This window comes from Haliaeetus leucocephalus, unplaced genomic scaffold (assembly GCF_000737465.1).
Source record: "Haliaeetus leucocephalus isolate CR32 unplaced genomic scaffold, Haliaeetus_leucocephalus-4.0 Scaffold555, whole genome shotgun sequence".
Classification (NCBI taxonomy): Eukaryota; Metazoa; Chordata; class Aves; order Accipitriformes; family Accipitridae; genus Haliaeetus; species Haliaeetus leucocephalus.
Genome location: NW_010972991.1, coordinates 16,229,749 through 16,245,947, shown reverse-complemented (window position 1 = coordinate 16,245,947; position 16,199 = coordinate 16,229,749). Strand labels below are relative to the sequence as shown.

At 39.0% G+C, this 16,199-nt stretch overlaps 1 protein-coding gene across 5 annotated transcripts in view; it reads left to right on the top strand.

Annotated features, from left to right (window-relative positions):
- RIMS2 (regulating synaptic membrane exocytosis 2) overlaps positions 1 to 16,199 on the top strand; it is a 487,588-nt gene that overhangs the window by 426,438 nt on the left and 44,951 nt on the right. For 2 of the 5 annotated variants that reach the window (XM_010577008.1, XM_010577009.1), the window contains one exon: positions 4,092 to 4,333. The exons of the other annotated variants lie outside the window; for them this stretch is intronic. In XM_010577008.1, coding sequence (XP_010575310.1) covers positions 4,092 to 4,333 — 242 coding nt within the window. The remainder of the gene's footprint in view (positions 1 to 4,091; positions 4,334 to 16,199) is intronic. 5 annotated transcript variants of the gene reach the window in all.

The following is a 16,199-nucleotide window of genomic DNA, read 5'->3' as shown; positions in this document are numbered from 1 at the left end:
AGGAAGGAACGTTCCTGTGTGAGCTTTGCCCATCACCTTGCTCTTGTTGACTAGTTGGTCGCAATAAGCCAAAGCCAGTGCCCTGGCTGTCACCTTCACTCTACTCTGCTGTAGGCTGTGGGCTGCCATGCAGCTGGGGTTGTGTGATGATTTTTTTCTTGGTTTGATTCTAATAAAGGGTGATTATTATGCCATTATGCACATGTGATTGGGACGAGCATAGTTAATTCTTTTATCTAATTTGGTGGCTTTTTTCCCCTCATCTGGCTGCATATTCTTTTTGCAGAGGATATTTTTAAGATGAATAGCTTATAAGGCACCTTGAGAACCCTGGTTTTAGTACATATCTATTCCTTAACTCATATAATCTCATAAATTACTTTTATTTCATGTCAGTTTTAAAATATTGTTGTACATATTTAACTGGATGTGTGTGTGTATGATTATGTTTGTGTATATGTACATGTAAAGAAAACTTCATGTATAAGTAATTTCTGTTTCCTGTTAAGATAATAGGTTGTAGGATTTACTCTCTTAATTTACTCTCTCCATCTTATATTTCTCTTACCTCAGAAAGGAGCTAATTCTGACATACAACACCCTATTTTTCTGGGAATAATCTATTTCTGGCACTATCAGAAGACAGTCTGGGTAGACAGATAGCTTCACTGGCGAGGATACCAAGCATCTACCAAGAATAATTAGTGAGTTAGGGTTTGGATGGCCAGAAAGGGTTCAGAGTGCTGATGAAGCACTTGGCTTGCTCATGACCACTGCAGATTTACTGTGAGGTACTATAAGCCACTCAGAACTCTCCTGGTACTTATTTCTCAAAGCTTTTTTTGGTGAGAGAAGAATTGAGAAAAAACAAAGCTGTGATGGCTTTCTCCAGGAGCTGTTTGCTAGTTGGGAGCATAGCAAAGATGTCTTGTCTGCTACTTTTACAGAGGGAAAAAAAACCAACAGCAAACCTTTAATTAAAGCAAATGTTTTTAGAACTCTACTGGAAAAAAACAAAAAAGGTTTTGTGAATGAACTTTCAATATTAGCCATTTGTAATAGTATGTGGTATGTCCACACAAATCTAGATCTAAGTCCCCTTTTCTTTACTTGAATTATCTTTCCTACATTTCTCAGTTGGTCAAAAGAACGTGGTTGAATGAAGTCTACCTCATTGTTGGCAGGTGTACACAGCAAAGCTTCATTTTATGCTACAGAAGCCTTTAGACAGCAGCCAAGGAGCAAATTTTTCTAATGCATAGTGCGTTAACTGCCTAGTGAAATTATAGCAACTTTGTTTGCATGCCAAGCTTTTTAAGCACATAGATTTCTTTAATAAGGGTAATTATTGTAATCCATTGCACTTAAATAGAATTATACATCTTGGGAAATGACACATGAAGCACCTCAAAGGCACATTAGACTCAGAAAATGGGAACTTTCTCCTCAGTGTAAGTTTTATGAGAAAATAGAATATTTCTGTTTTCACTGCTATGACTTAAGACCTTTCCTAAATGTTAATATCACTTATAAAGCAATGCCATAAGTATTATTTCCTATTAGTAAATATGACAGGAACCCACTGATTTTCTGGATATCATTCTTGAAAAATGGATCATTGGAATAGGTTGTTCTGCAAGCAGTAAAAATGTTACTGCCCCTATCAGTCTGTGCTGTGTGAATGATGTCCCACATGAAAGAGATTCAGTAATGACTCATACTACAGTCTTTCCTCAAAAGGGCATTCATAAGATCTCTCTCCAGGGATCTGTTTTCAAAACAATTTTAGAAACTAAATAGCTCTAGTTTTCTACTCCTGTGTCAGATTTGAACTGATTTTTTAAACCATTGAAAAGAGAGAGACTGGACAGACAACACAGTCACTTTAATCATATTTCCTTAGAAAACCTGGGTTTAAAACAGCATTACTGGATAAGGGGCTCTAATTTTCTGATTCCCAGAAAGAATTTTGCATAAGATAAAGTTGAAGATACTAGCTCTTCCCAACACTGTTCTTCTTAGATCTCTCTAGTATTTCTTATATGCAAGACAGTGTTGACACTGAGAACTAGTTTCTGTGGCATCTCCTTTCTGTAAATTAATCCCTAAAGGTGTTTGAAAGAAATTATGGCATGTGATGTTATCATCTGACACGTAAGTTATCGTAGTGCTAAAAAGCCCAAGAAATACAGATCCACTTTTTTTTTTCCTTCCCTGCCTTCCTCTTTTCGCACATCCTTTCCCACTCTTTGCTTAGTGTTAAATGTACCAATATAAGTCAGTGTGTACTAACATATAACAACAAAGGGAGTTAAAAAAGAACAAGAAAAAAAATTTCAGGTTATCTCTTTTGTTATTTTCTGTCCCGGCAAGGCCACTACCGCGCTCTCTCAGCATTGTTTTGTGCCTCTCCATCTCTTGATCCAAACTCTCATTCATATTGTTCCTTATAGCTTCCTTCAGAAAAACACACCCAATATTTTTTTGACTTAATGGCAGAGGTCCACTTCTATGAAATAGCTCTTATGTTTTCCTCTGTGTTGTGGCTTAACTCCAAGTGTTTTCTGCCTTCATGCACATGCAGCTGTCACCTAAAGAGCAAAGCACGTTATGGGTACCTCTCAAATATCTTAAATAGTTTGAGCATTGTTCCAAACCTGATGCTTCATCCTATTTCCGCTTGAGTGAGTGGGAAGGGACCCAGTGATCCCTTTGCTTTTGAGGGCACTGCATTAACTCCATAGATAAGTTTTCTGTGAGAGAACATGTATTATAAAGCCTTCACAAAGAAGCAATTCAACCTTCCTTTTTTGAAATAGATTCGGGCCATTATAGGTAAGGGGAAAAGAGTGTGGCCATACCCACTAAAATTTACTCTAGAGCCATTTGCTGAGCGGTAAAGCTCTAAGAATAGCCTTGTCATGTTTTTGAAAATCTGTTTAAAAAGCAAAAATATTCTTTGTTAGTCTATATACTGGTGATTTAACACGAAAATAATTTCCCCTGGTTTCCAGAAATATTGCACTGTTTTGTGATTGTGTAACACTGTATCTAGTGGGGACTTTTTAGTGAGGTGCACTGTACTGAACAGAATAATAAAGATCTAAGATCTGTGCAAGAACTACACTGAAATAGAAATAGTCTCTATGTATTCTCAGGCCCACATGTGCTCCAGAGTTTCCAGGTCTGGATGTTTGTCCAGATACCTATCAGTTAGATGTCAGGGCAAGATTTGGATAGGTACTGCTGTCATCAGTGTAGATTGTCATTTCTGTGCAAAGGAAAGGTCCCTTAGCCTGGACCACTGGGACATCAGGTCCCCCTGGGGGAGGTTGTGAAATGCTGCAGCAGATAATTTAGATGCAGCCATGGAGAGCATGCAGAAACAGTCTATAAATAAGTACAAAAGGTATATGAGAATTAAAATCCATTTATCAGTAGTGATGATCTAATTCACACAGCAGCCAAGTGTTGTATGAAATACATATATCATATACGTATTTGTTGCTGAAGAGGGAGCAAAAAAACTATGGCTGTTCATTACTATGGAATTTCATCAAAATCATAGGATGACTGAGCTAAACCAGATTACTGAAAACATCCTTGAAATGTCTGGATGTTTAGAAACCAAAGTTAGGCTTCAGACTGATATCCTTTCATTCCACTCAGTAATGAATCAAGTATCTGTTTCCTGGAGGAATATAGATTATTTGTGTGTATGTATGTGAGAAGAGGGCCAGAAAACTGATTGCAGAACTTAAATTTCCCTAGCAAAAAGTGTATATATGGTATACTGATGTATTAATTCTTTTATATGCTTTTGCTGGTAATGTATTTTAAGACAATCAATAAATAAAAGCTTATTATTTGAAACAAAATTTTGATGAGTCAAGTATGTTCACAGGAGATCAAACAGGAAGCTAGAATTAAAATTGCTCCTTTTTACCTCTCAAAAACCAAACCCTACCTGTGTGAATTAGCTGCTTTTACCCTCTAGTCTCCCAAAACCTTCCATCTGAAACCTGTCCTTTTCTGTCTTCCCCTTTTTACTCTTCTTTGTCTGCGCTGTTTATCCATCCACTGGCTGACAGTGTCTTTACATCCAAAATGCAAAGCAGACAGATGGGCGCCTCAGGAAAGAACATGACTAAGAGCACCAGCATCAGCGGGGACATGTACACACTGGAGAAGAACGATGGCAGCCAGTCGGACACAGCGGTGGGCACTGTTGGCGGTGGTGGCAAAAAGAGACGCTCCAGCATCGGGGCAAAGATGGTCGCCATCGTGGGTCTCTCGCGGAAAAGCCGTAGCACGTCACAACTCAGCCAAACTGGTAGGAACTGGATTTTTTTCCCCCTCTCAAATTATCATTTAAATGTACATAATATGTATGTATTATGGTTTAACCATTTGGATATCCTGTTGAAGTTGCCTAATCAACAATATTCTACGGAATGAAGAAAAAGGTCAAACATCTTTTTTCTTTGGACATTTACTAAACTATTTTTTTTAGCAAAGTCCTTTTCAGGTTGGACTGAGGCTTTTATTTTCTGCTTGCTGGAACCTGCTCAATTCACTAATTCCTTGCTTCTCAGGAGCCAACATGAGCTTGCTGCACTTCTGTTTGGGGGAAATCCTTACTGCAAGTTTGTGAAGGTTGCTGAAATGATGCAAAATTCCTTTGCTTTTGTCACAGATAGTGTTTGCATATTTCAATGTGTTGGGTTTTTTCACATTTGAACATGCAGCCTTATTTTGAAACAAAACAATTTTCCTGAACAAAATTATATGTTATATTTTATTACTTTAGTACAACTGTTTTATTGCTTTTTAATTAATTTCTTTTCAGCCTACAAGCTTATTCACCATCAGTATAAATTTTCCTCATTTCTGTTTCCCAGTTAAAATTTGATACTAATATTTTCTACCTAGGAAAAATGGAGAGTTGTACTTCTTTGATGCCTAAAGCATTTAAAATCTTACGTGCTTTTTTTCTATTCCTCCTATTTCAGGGAAAATCCATATAATGCACTCTGAAAAGCTCTCATTGTCAATTAAGGAAGCTGTATAGGATGAATGTATTTTACATGGAAAAAGACTACTTATATTTAAATGATATATATGTATAAAAAGTGCTTAAGCAATTTATAGTTATGCACATATATATTTATATATTTCAAGGTGTATACATAAGATATATTGTATGTTCAGTATTTAGCGAAACTGTTGTAACATTGTCATGTGGTTCAGCGTAAGTTTATAGTGTTCATCTGTGTGTGGTCCCGTCTGAAGGTCTCCATTGTGCTAACCACCATTCAAACATTGATAAGAGATTTTTCAGTCCTCTGGAAGGTTTGCAGTTTATAACGTGAAACCAAAGTGATAAGAGTTTTAACGTACAAGTAAAGGGAGCAAAACAATGATTTGCAGTGTCAGAAATCGTGATAAATTTTGTAAGTGAACTTTTGGGGACTTAAAGTACCTGGAAAGAGTAGAAGTTAAAAAGGGGAAAGTAAGGGTAAGCAAGAGGGGTAACAGTGCAGAAGAAGGAGGAGCAGAGAAAGAAAGCAGGGAGCTTGAGCGTGTGTCTTACTGAATGCGATATGAGACAAGACAATGAAGAAGAGGGGAAAGAACGTATATAGTGAAAGCTCTGAATATCATGCAGACACTGATGTAGACACATCAGTAGGCAAGTCTTCGCAGCAGTCTCCTGTTTTACCAACTCACTTGCAGGTTATGGAAATGGCAGTTTCATATATGTTTCTATTTTCTCTGAGTTCAAATGAACGCGAGGCAGAAGATGAAGTCATGTTTGTACGGATCTGGGAAGTGTCTGGTTGGGCAAGAAAAAAACTGGGCCACTTGTTCACCTAGAAATCTAAATTTTACTCGTGTGATAGTACACAGGTATGTAACTGTACTGATGTATTTGGATATCAAGTCAAATACAATGCACTACATTACTAGTTCTGATCGAATCTGGTCTCTCTTACCAGAAGAGATATTAAAGGAAGGATGTCAGCTCTTTGTATGCTGTTGAAGTATGTCTCATCACTAGAGAGAATCTGTATTGTGTGCCTTGCCTAGATTTGATTTAAATACCATGCTGTCTCAGTTATTTGGGACTTTTAATCTGAAGTTTTCTCTCTGTGACATCCAATCAGTTTCCCAACAGCTGATTAGCTGCTCAAGCCAGGGACAAACGTGAAATGTGACTCTCAAAAGTACTCAAGGTCTTTTGGCCCATTGAGGGTGAACGGGGTGTTCTGAAAAGCTCTTGAAACAGGAGCTGTATTTCAGCGTTGTTAGAAGCGCAGCAGAAAGCAAGGGAGCCTGCACGGCGCTGGCCGGCAGCCCTTCTCCCTCGGCCACTCCCCAGGAGAGGTCCGTGCTTGGGGCTGGCCCGTGCCTGGCCCCAACAGGAGCAGCCAGCGCACCTCCCGCTGCCGCCTTCTCACAGAGCCCCTCGTGTTTCGGTTGCCTGCGGGGTGTTTCGTGCAGCTCTCGCCGCACACCAGCTCCTGCTGCCCGGTTCGACAGCGCTCCTTCCACATCGGGCTGCTCCTAACAGGACGCGCTTGTGCGTCTTTTCAGTAGTTGGGCCTTGCGGTAGGCAAGCCTGTGGGCACGTGGCAGGCCCTGGGTGAAGGACGTGTATGGTGCCGTGTCTCCTGTGATAGCAAAGCGATGGCCTGTTGGGTGGGCGAGGGTGAGGTCACATCACGAAGAAGTGTCTTGCATGTCTTAAGCATCCGTCGGCATATCTTAAAGAAAATATTATACGTGAACGCCAGAGGTTTAAAACTTGCACTTAATGTACTCAATGAATTTATAAACCTCCCTGGTTTGCCATCTCATCAAGTTCCTGTTTTCAGATGGTAAGTGCCTGCACAAGGAACGGTGTATCGGTACAAGCATTGATGCCGGGATCAAAACCCTAGTGTGCTATAGACGTCCTGTAAGTACAGTTTTCTGGAACTGAGAGGCAGGGGATACTCAGGTGGCAAGGCCTCGGTACTGCATGGAAACTGCTCGAAGTATAAAGGGTCCTTAGGTAGTTTCTGAAGAAATTATGTCACTCAATTGATCAGCTAAGTATCTCCTTACATACCAGGCTTGAAAAAGCGTACCGATATCATGAGTTAACAATAACACTTCTGTAGAAAGTTGTGATCATATTTATAGCAACTAGACTTTTATAAACTGTGTGGTCATATGGAAGTCAGTGAAGAAATGCCTATCGGTATCTCTGAAACTTTTTTCAAGTGTTTTGTACAGCATAATTGTATTTTAGTGGTTTTCTTCATTCATATTTTATAACTAAATCTATGCCAGAAGTTTTTTTGAAAGTAGGTCATCATAATTGCTTTCAGGACTGTGAATCAGGCTTACAATAAATGCCTTAAAAGGTCTGGTTTTACTGCCTTTTCAGATTAATTTTCTGTTATTTCTTGTCATTTGGCATAGTATTAAGAAATTGACACTCAAAATACATACAACAACGTATTTTTTATTCTGACTTGTAATTCTTTTAGCATATTCAGGTAGGAACAGTTATTTGGGTTTTTTTGTGGGTAAAAGGTATGTTGATTTGTTGTTATAGGTGGGAATAAAAGGAGTAATTGTAGTAGTAGTAGTAGTAGTAATAATAATAAATAATAATAATAAAATTTATTACCTAGCAAAGGTATTTTGATTTCATTCAACTATGGCTACTGTATATTCTGTGTTGGAAGGCCTCCAGAGAGAACTGAATATATCTTAAATATGACAAAAACCTGAATAAGCAATGCTCTTTTCTCCTCAGACATATACATGCCTAGAAAATTGCTAATCCAGTAACTCTGTTGACCAAGCCCATCAAGGGTAATTTATGAGAGTAAAATAATAATTCAAGAAGTTGAAAAGGTCTGACCTCATTAACGTAGGCACTAGGAACTGATCTTTTCAGTTTATCATAGCAAGAGAATCCAAGTGTGTTCTCATATCCATTACATGAAAAGATCTTAAGTGGTGCTCTGTGGATCACTATTGTTATGGGAAAAGAAAGAGCAGAAAAAATGCCAGTGTTAAGACCATGGGAATACAGAAAACATGAATAAAAATAGATGAGACTCATTCTCTGGCTTCCATTTGGGCTTAAAGGAGAGTTGCAATTTATTTTTTAAATGTTCATACTCCTTTTAACAATGTGTATCACTGCTGTGATATTTCTTTCCTATTACTTGATTTAATGAAAATTTTAAGTGTGAGAATATACAGGATCAATATTTTGTGAACTGATTTGATTTATTTCAAAGCAACTTAAGAAAAAAAAAAAAGAGCATGGAAATCGCTGCAATTTCTTTAACCTTGAAATCAAGATAATGGTTGGATGACACAAAAGTAGTTTTACTTAAGGTAACTTTTACTTAAGAAAAGACATTAGTAAAAGACAAGATACTATGGAGTAGAGTGGCAAGTTAAATCAGAACTGATTTTAGTTCTGGTTCCTGTACCTTTTCAGTGTTACAAAAAATAGCTAAAGGAATACTCCCTACACTTGAGTCAAGCAATCATTCCTAGAAGCTAACATTTGGTGGGTTAAAAAGAGTTTATGTTGTAACCTTCAGGTCCTGATTCCACAGGCATTCTTCCCAGTGGAAAAACTGGCTCTCTTTACAGAGGAAAATAAAATACAAAATGCAAATCCCAAGCAGCATCTTAATACTGTTTGCTTAGCTATTCATATCTGGAATGCAATCCTTTTCCTGATGGACAGCCCTGAGGGAGCTGGTGATCAAGCTTCCATACAGGTGCAGACCTGTAACTCTCAGTTATATTTAGATCTCCCCTTCAACTTACACGCACTGTCTTTGCCGTCTGGATACCTGGGCGTCTTGACTTCCCTTATTTAGCTGACATTTCGCCTTTAGCTGACAAAATATTTTGTCTTTCTTTAGTTAGCCAAGACCTATTGTGTTTGTAGGCTGAATATATCCAAAAGCCTAAGGTGTTTAATTTATGTTTTCAAGACTTTTTTTAGAATCTGGACCACACCATGGACCGTATATACTAAAACATTTCCTGTGTGTACATTCAGTCACTTGTACAGAGTCCAGCGCACTCTCAGAGAGCGAGTCCCATGACGTCTTTGGGTATATGACCACAATAGATGGCATCTATGGAAATAGATGACAAAAAGCATGTAACAGCATGACTTGAGAGTGACCAGTGCAGTAAGGCCTGCAGAGAGGTGAAACTATGTGTTTGAATCGAAATAAACTGCCCTTGTGTGTCTCTGTAGAGCATTACTCCAAGGCATAGTGCTCTGGAGGGCCCAGCACACCTGATCCTAGCAGATGACGCTGGGGGTCAACTGACACTGCCTGAACTGCAGTTTCTCTGTGGCGGCATGTTCCTCCATGTAAGCTAATTAGTCTTTCTAATAGGTGAATTCTCCCAAGATAAAAGTTGTAGGAAAGCATCAGAAAACTATTGGAAAACTATGCAAGGTCAACCAAGACATAGACAAGTATTAAATTCTATTAGAATCTCATTAGAACCACAAAGCGCTTTTTTTTAATGACCAAGATAAAGGCTGTCTGTCCCTCCTTTAACAGGAAGACAAATTTTGGCAAGGTGCCATATATGGCATGAAGTTATAGGGCTGTAAAAGTAGAGTTTTGGGACAGTGTGTCATGGTTTTCTGAACTCTCTTAATATCCTTTATAATTTTGGTGGGGTTAAACTGTGGCACTATATTCTTGAAGTTATATTTCTGTGTAGAAAAAAAAGCAAAGATCAGTTGATTCAGTACAAATAAAATTATGATTGCCCTAGAGACAATTAAATAGCTTTTATCAAAAAGAGGCATTTCTATTTTAACAAATTCTGGAGAGGTCCAAAGGGCAACCCCAGTGAAACAAGGTTAAAGTATTTTGAAATTTTGATACTTGTAAGAGAAGTAGGTCTTTCAGAACAAAAAGCTTGAGTGGGATTTTGTTTTCTCTGTGAGAGAGAGTGTGTGTGTTAAAAACCAAATTTTGGATTCTATATGGTTTGTAGGGTGTTAAAACTACAGTCTAAAGTACTGTATTCATAAGTAGAATAGTCTTAGTTATGTCTGTCATGAACCAACCATGCAGCCTGTAGAGCAATTTCCTCAATTACTGGAATAATTGAAGGGAATCTGTTGGGAACACTGGTCTTGGTCTTGTACGGAATTTCACATTTCTCAATTCAAAGTTCCAATTTATATAAAAAACAGTCTTCTACCACACATAGAGTACATATGTTTCCTATTAAAAAGATGATTAATCACTTCTAACAGTGGTAACTAAAGGAGAAACTACATTGATTGCCTTTCATTGTCTAAAATGGGGTAGAATATGCTAAGCAAACAACTTACTGAACTAAAAGTGTATTTGTTTTCATAATATACATTACTATTTTCCATCCCTAGAATTAATTTATGTGGCCAAAATAGCAACTGAAATTATCACTCACTACTTTTAATCTGGCCATGTATTTTAATTTTTTTCAAATCACATATATAATTCAGGTGATTTGAAGCAAGCCATTTGTTTGGGGTTTTATTTCCTCTCCTACTTCAGAGACAGATCGCTATAGTTAATAAATTGCTTTAATGTGTAGTATTATACTTGTATCAGTATTCTTGATGTATAATCTGATTTAGTTTCAAAATAAATCCATATTACATTGATAGAAATATAGGATTAGCAGTTGACAAGAGATTAAGGCCAATTTGTCTTACTGATTAGTTTAGAATTGTGACCTGAATCCTCTACCAAAGAGAAAGTACCATTATAATAAATACATTACCAAAAGCGTTAATCAGCTTTTACTAAATAAACTCTGGAGACTATGCTAATAAATAAATAGACTCTAATTGCAAACTAAAAAGGCTGACTACACAGGCTCTTAAATGTATTTTACTAAGGTGATAGATTTTTGTTTTTAAATTGTTTTCTTCCACATGTAGGATAAGAATAGGAAAGAAGATAAGGCAGTATAAAATTTATGCAACTCTCCTCAACAGATTTTCTGTAGAGGACATAGGCATATATTTGAGTCCTTGTATTTTCATAAAGCTTCTGTGAGAGAAGGATGCACTGAAATGAAATATATAGGTGAGGTATCAGAACTGAACTCCAGGCAGTGCTAGCTATGATCTTATAGAAGTCCTCTGGAAGACACTTCTCACACGGAAAGTGTGGGATACACCTTATGCCATACACAAGCAGAAATTCCAGGCAGATGAGAAGGAAGTCCTGTGATGAGACTAGGAAGTAAGAATAAAAGGCTTAATTTGGGGATAAAATGTGCAGGTCATGTACACCAACTGAGCAATACTGCCCCAGCCAAAAATTACTCCTTGAGCTTCCTCTCTGTAATATGTAGTTACCAACTCAGCAAGATACACACCAGTGAGATTTCAAGCTAACTAGCAGAAGTAAAACTAAATCCCCTGGTTGTAGGCATTTATATGATTAAAAACATCTACTTTTATTTCAAAAAATTATTTTCTGTGCTGCCAACCCTTTCCTTAAAAAGCAACTTACTTCTATTACCACTTGATCTCATTAATAAGGGAAAAAAAGGAGAAAGCTACAAGTGAGATCGGAACGTTTAGCTTGACCTTCCACAAGTTTTTTTTCTTTCCATAATTAGAGGTAAAAATAGAGACAGAAATGTAGGGTGATCTTTCTTGGTAAGACTACTGCTAAGCTATCTTTTCTTATTCAGAGCAGAAGAATTCTCATAAGATCCCCGCTAAAAAAAAAATACACATCTCATCAAAAAACTTTAAAGCTGTTTTATTTCTATTTTCACAGTAAACAAGATTTGTTCTTTCTGTTGTTACATAAGGAAAACCCATCACAGTCCTTCTGAATTAATTCAATCTGGAGAGCATTTCTTTTTTAGGCTATGTGAGAGCTAGTCAACAGAATAATTTAGGCTTTCCTTAAGAAAGTTTCAGTTTGAAAACTCCTTTTGGGATTTTGTAATCCCTTAGTTAACATGTGTGATGGGTTGACCCTGGCTGGACGCCAGGTGCCCACCAAAGCCGTTCTATCACTCCCGCATCCTCAGCTGGACAAGGGAGAGAAAAATATAACAAAAAACTTGCGGGTCGAGATAAGGACAGGAGAGATCATTCACTAATTACCATCACGGGCAAAACAGACTCAGCTTAGGGAAAATTAGCTCACTTTTTATTACAAATCAGCCAGAGTAAGGTAAATGAGAAATAAAACGAAATCTCAGAACACCTTCCCTCCACCCCTCCCTTCTTCCCGGGCACAACTTCCCTCCCGGATTTCTCCACCAAGCCCCCCCAGCAGCACAAGGGGAACAGGGATGGGGTTTACGGTCATCACATGTTATTTTCTGCCGCTTCACCTCCTCAGGGCAAGGGCTCATCACACTCTTCCCCTGCTCCAACGTGGGCCATTCCCACGGGCTGCAGTTCTTCACGAACTGCTCCAGCATGGGTCCTTTCCACGGTGTGCAGTCCTTCAGGCACAGACTGCTCCAGCGTGGGTCCCCCACGGGGTCACAAGTCCTGCCAGAAAACCTGCTCCGTGGGCTCCTCTCTCCACAGATCCGCAGGTCCTGCCAGGAGCCTGCTCCCGCACAGGGTTCCCACGGGGTCACAGCCTCCTTCGGGAACCCCCCTGCTCCGGCGTGGGGTCCTCCCCAGGCTGCAGGTGGAGATCTGCCCCACCGTGGACCTCCCTGGACTGCAGGGGGACAGCCTGCCTCACCAGGGTCTTCACCACGGGCTGCAGGGGAATCTTCGCTCCGGCGCCTGGAGCATCTCCTCCCCCTCCTTCTGCACTGACCTTGGTGTCCGCAGGCTTGTTTCTCTTACATGTCCTCCCTCCTCTCTCCGGTGGCTGTTTTCTCCGCGTCCCAACTTTTTTCCTTCTTAAAAATGTTATCCCAGAGGCATTACCACTATCACTGATTGGCTCGGCCTTGGCCGGCGGCGGGGGCCGCCTTGAGCCAGCTGGTATAGGCTCGCTCTCTCTCGAACACAGGGGAAGCTTCCAGCAGCTTCTTACAGGAGCCACCCCTGTAACCCCCCCCGCTACCAAAACCTTGCCACATAAAACCAATACAACATGTGATATAATATATGTGAATTTCTTGTTGGATATTCTGTGAAAGAGGGTTCTGACTTCATTCTACTGAAACTTGAGAGCACAAAGAACTTTATAGGGCAATTTCATACTTCTACTCTGCCAATTACTGTTTTCAGTTTGCCTGAAATGTCTAGGATACTTATCTGTAGCGACAGTTCTGTGTATCTATGTAGTTTATACTTTAGGGAAAAAAACTCAGTTGGTTTTTTTTCCAGTTGAAATAATTCTTCTAGTATTATCAGTTTTTTACATAGCCACCTCAATGACTACTGTTCATATTGTTCCAGAAGGATAATACCCATCTACGTATTGCCCTATGAACTACCTTCACTAAATAACAATGTGTTGTGAAGGGAGATTTACTTCAGATCTCCGAAGGCCAGCCCCCAGAAAGAGGGCTTGTACTTTGCTCTTGGACAGTTATCAGAAGCATGGTTTTAGCACCAAAAATAAATAAATATGACATTTATATTTACAGATTCATTGGGGCTGCATCTTTTTTTAATTTAACATTTCACAATAATACAGGATTTCCTTCCTTGTATTTAAATGGAATGCAATATTAAAGGTCCTTTAGCAAGTCATATCTCAATATTGAATTTATGTCTTTAACACTACCCGTGCTATCAGCAATACTATTAATACCCTTTTCATAAATGAAAGGTTTTTTTCCTAAGGATAGAAGGTAATTTATAAAATAATTACCTGAAAGTAAAATAGCCCCAAAAGTAAAGGTGATATTAGAGGAATGCTTTGCCGACTAATTCAGAACAGCCCTCTGGCCTCAACTGGTATGCAACCTATGTCGATGTTGCAGTATTAAAAAGTTCAGTTTTACTGCACTCTCATATTGCCCATTTCAGCTGGCTGTTGTGTGCCTGTATTATAAGTAAGTGTAATCTGTGCTTTCCATAGGGTAAAATGGGGAGGTAAACATTACAGTTCTGCTTTTAAACACCGCACAAGATATACAGCTCACGGGAAATCATGCAGATACTGAGAATACAGTAGTGCAGGCTCTTCATACTTCTGGACTCTTTGTGCTGATGTCCCTCAAAATGAACTGGGATATGCCTCCTAGGCATCTCCAGACCACTTAGACTGGCTTTGTCTTCCATGGAAGAAGAAACTTATATGTGCCACTAACAGAAAACTCTTACAGGAGAAATGATATTAACAACAGAGTAATTTATAATAAGCTAAGTGTACCAGTGATGAGTCACAGAAAATACACAAGCAACCATTGGATCAGGAAGCTGAACCCTCTATTCCCAAACAAATTACCCTGACCATTAGCCTACAGTCACAGCTCTCTTACCAATGCTTTATTTGGCCCATTGGGTCTTCCTTTTTTCTTTTTTTGCGTGCTAGCAAAAACTTCAGTGTGCAAAATAGTGTATGTCAGGTATGTGTCAGATGGTGTGTGCCAGGTACTCTCCAAGAAAGTGGGAAACATTTTAGTCTTCTCCAGCAGGTGAGGGGCTCTGAACCCAGATCTCCCTCCATCATGGATACATCCTCTTAGTTGCAATGTAAGAGAGACATTCGGTTTCTGCTTCTCTAGAGATGTAGTAAAAGAAAGCAGTGGCCAAAACTACATTTCTTGAGCCGAGTCCTGCAGCTGCAGTTTGTAAAGCTTACCAGATTTGTCCCTGAGGCAGAATGTGCAGGACCTGTGTTTTCTGAATGCTGATGTGTAGGATAGGTCCCTGCCATGTCCATGTTGGCAAGAGTCAGTAGCTTCTCAACATGCACAGAATTAAAAGTAGAGGGAAAATTAGGATAAAAAAAGCTGATTTGGGGGAACTTAGGCACCACTGGGGCTATGAGCAGGGTTTTTCAGGCTTATTTCTTTGGAATGAGATGCCAAATTCCTGTGCATTTTAGGCACTTGTATCCATTTTTAAACCATTTTTTATTCATATCTGACCTTTGCAGTCTGTATAGAGAAGTAAGACAAACATGGGGGAGGAAAAGAGAAGAACAGAAAAGAGAAGTTACCTGAGACCAGCAGAAGTCAATGGAGAGCCAGAATATAAGCCTAAAACTTGTCAAGTCCCTGTTCCATACTTTAGCAACACAGCAAAAAAAGAATTTGTGAGAAATTTTTTCTGTCCTTCTGAGTGTACGTTGTGCTTCTTAACTATGCTATTGGACAACTCCGGGTTATTATTTTTTTTTTCCAATTTGATGAAGTAAAACACATCCTTATACTTACCAATTACCAAATGCTTTGGGAATGGATAGTGAGGGTTTTGAAGACATCACAAGCTCATCTAAACTCAGTGGAAACTTGAGAATCTAGTTCAAGATGTGCATTGGTGAACTGTATATTTTTGCTAGAGTTTTTTTATATTTTAGTAGTTTATGACTGAGGAATTCCTCCAAGATCTTTCTTCAACGTCAGTACAGGTTCTGTTGTTGTGTTTTGATTACTGCTTGAAAAAAGTGATAGGATTTTCTTTAATACTGTTAGGCATACGTGAGTTCAGTTAAACTTTCTCTTCTGGCTCAGGGAATACATTAAGAAGCGAAAAATTGTCATTGAGAACATGTCACAGTGGGAAGAAAACATGCAAGTTGTTCTCAAAACATTCCTAATAGAACATGTTTAGGAAACGGTGAATGATTCCTTAACAAAGGCAAAAATTTATTTTTTTTCCTCATCAGCTAAATAATTTGTGTATGGTTCTTTGTGTATCTGCATAAGATGAACAGATCCTTTGGGAGATATTTTCTTAGCAGTCCTACTTTTTATTGTAAAGTAATCAAAACAGTCTCCTTAACATTGGGAGGGGTGTTGTCTTTTTATACCTATTTTTAGGAGGTTTTCCTATGCTTGCAAGTGCTTGTGTGAATGACATTGAATTTTTTTACTGTCATGATCTTTTCATTACAATGTGAAATGTTAAACTACATATGTGTCATGGTTTAATCCCAGGTGGCAATTAAGCACCACACAGCTGCTCCCTCACTTCCCCCCACAATGGGATGGGGGAGAGAATCGGGGGGGGGGGGGGGGAGCCCTGCGTCCCCAACCTCCCC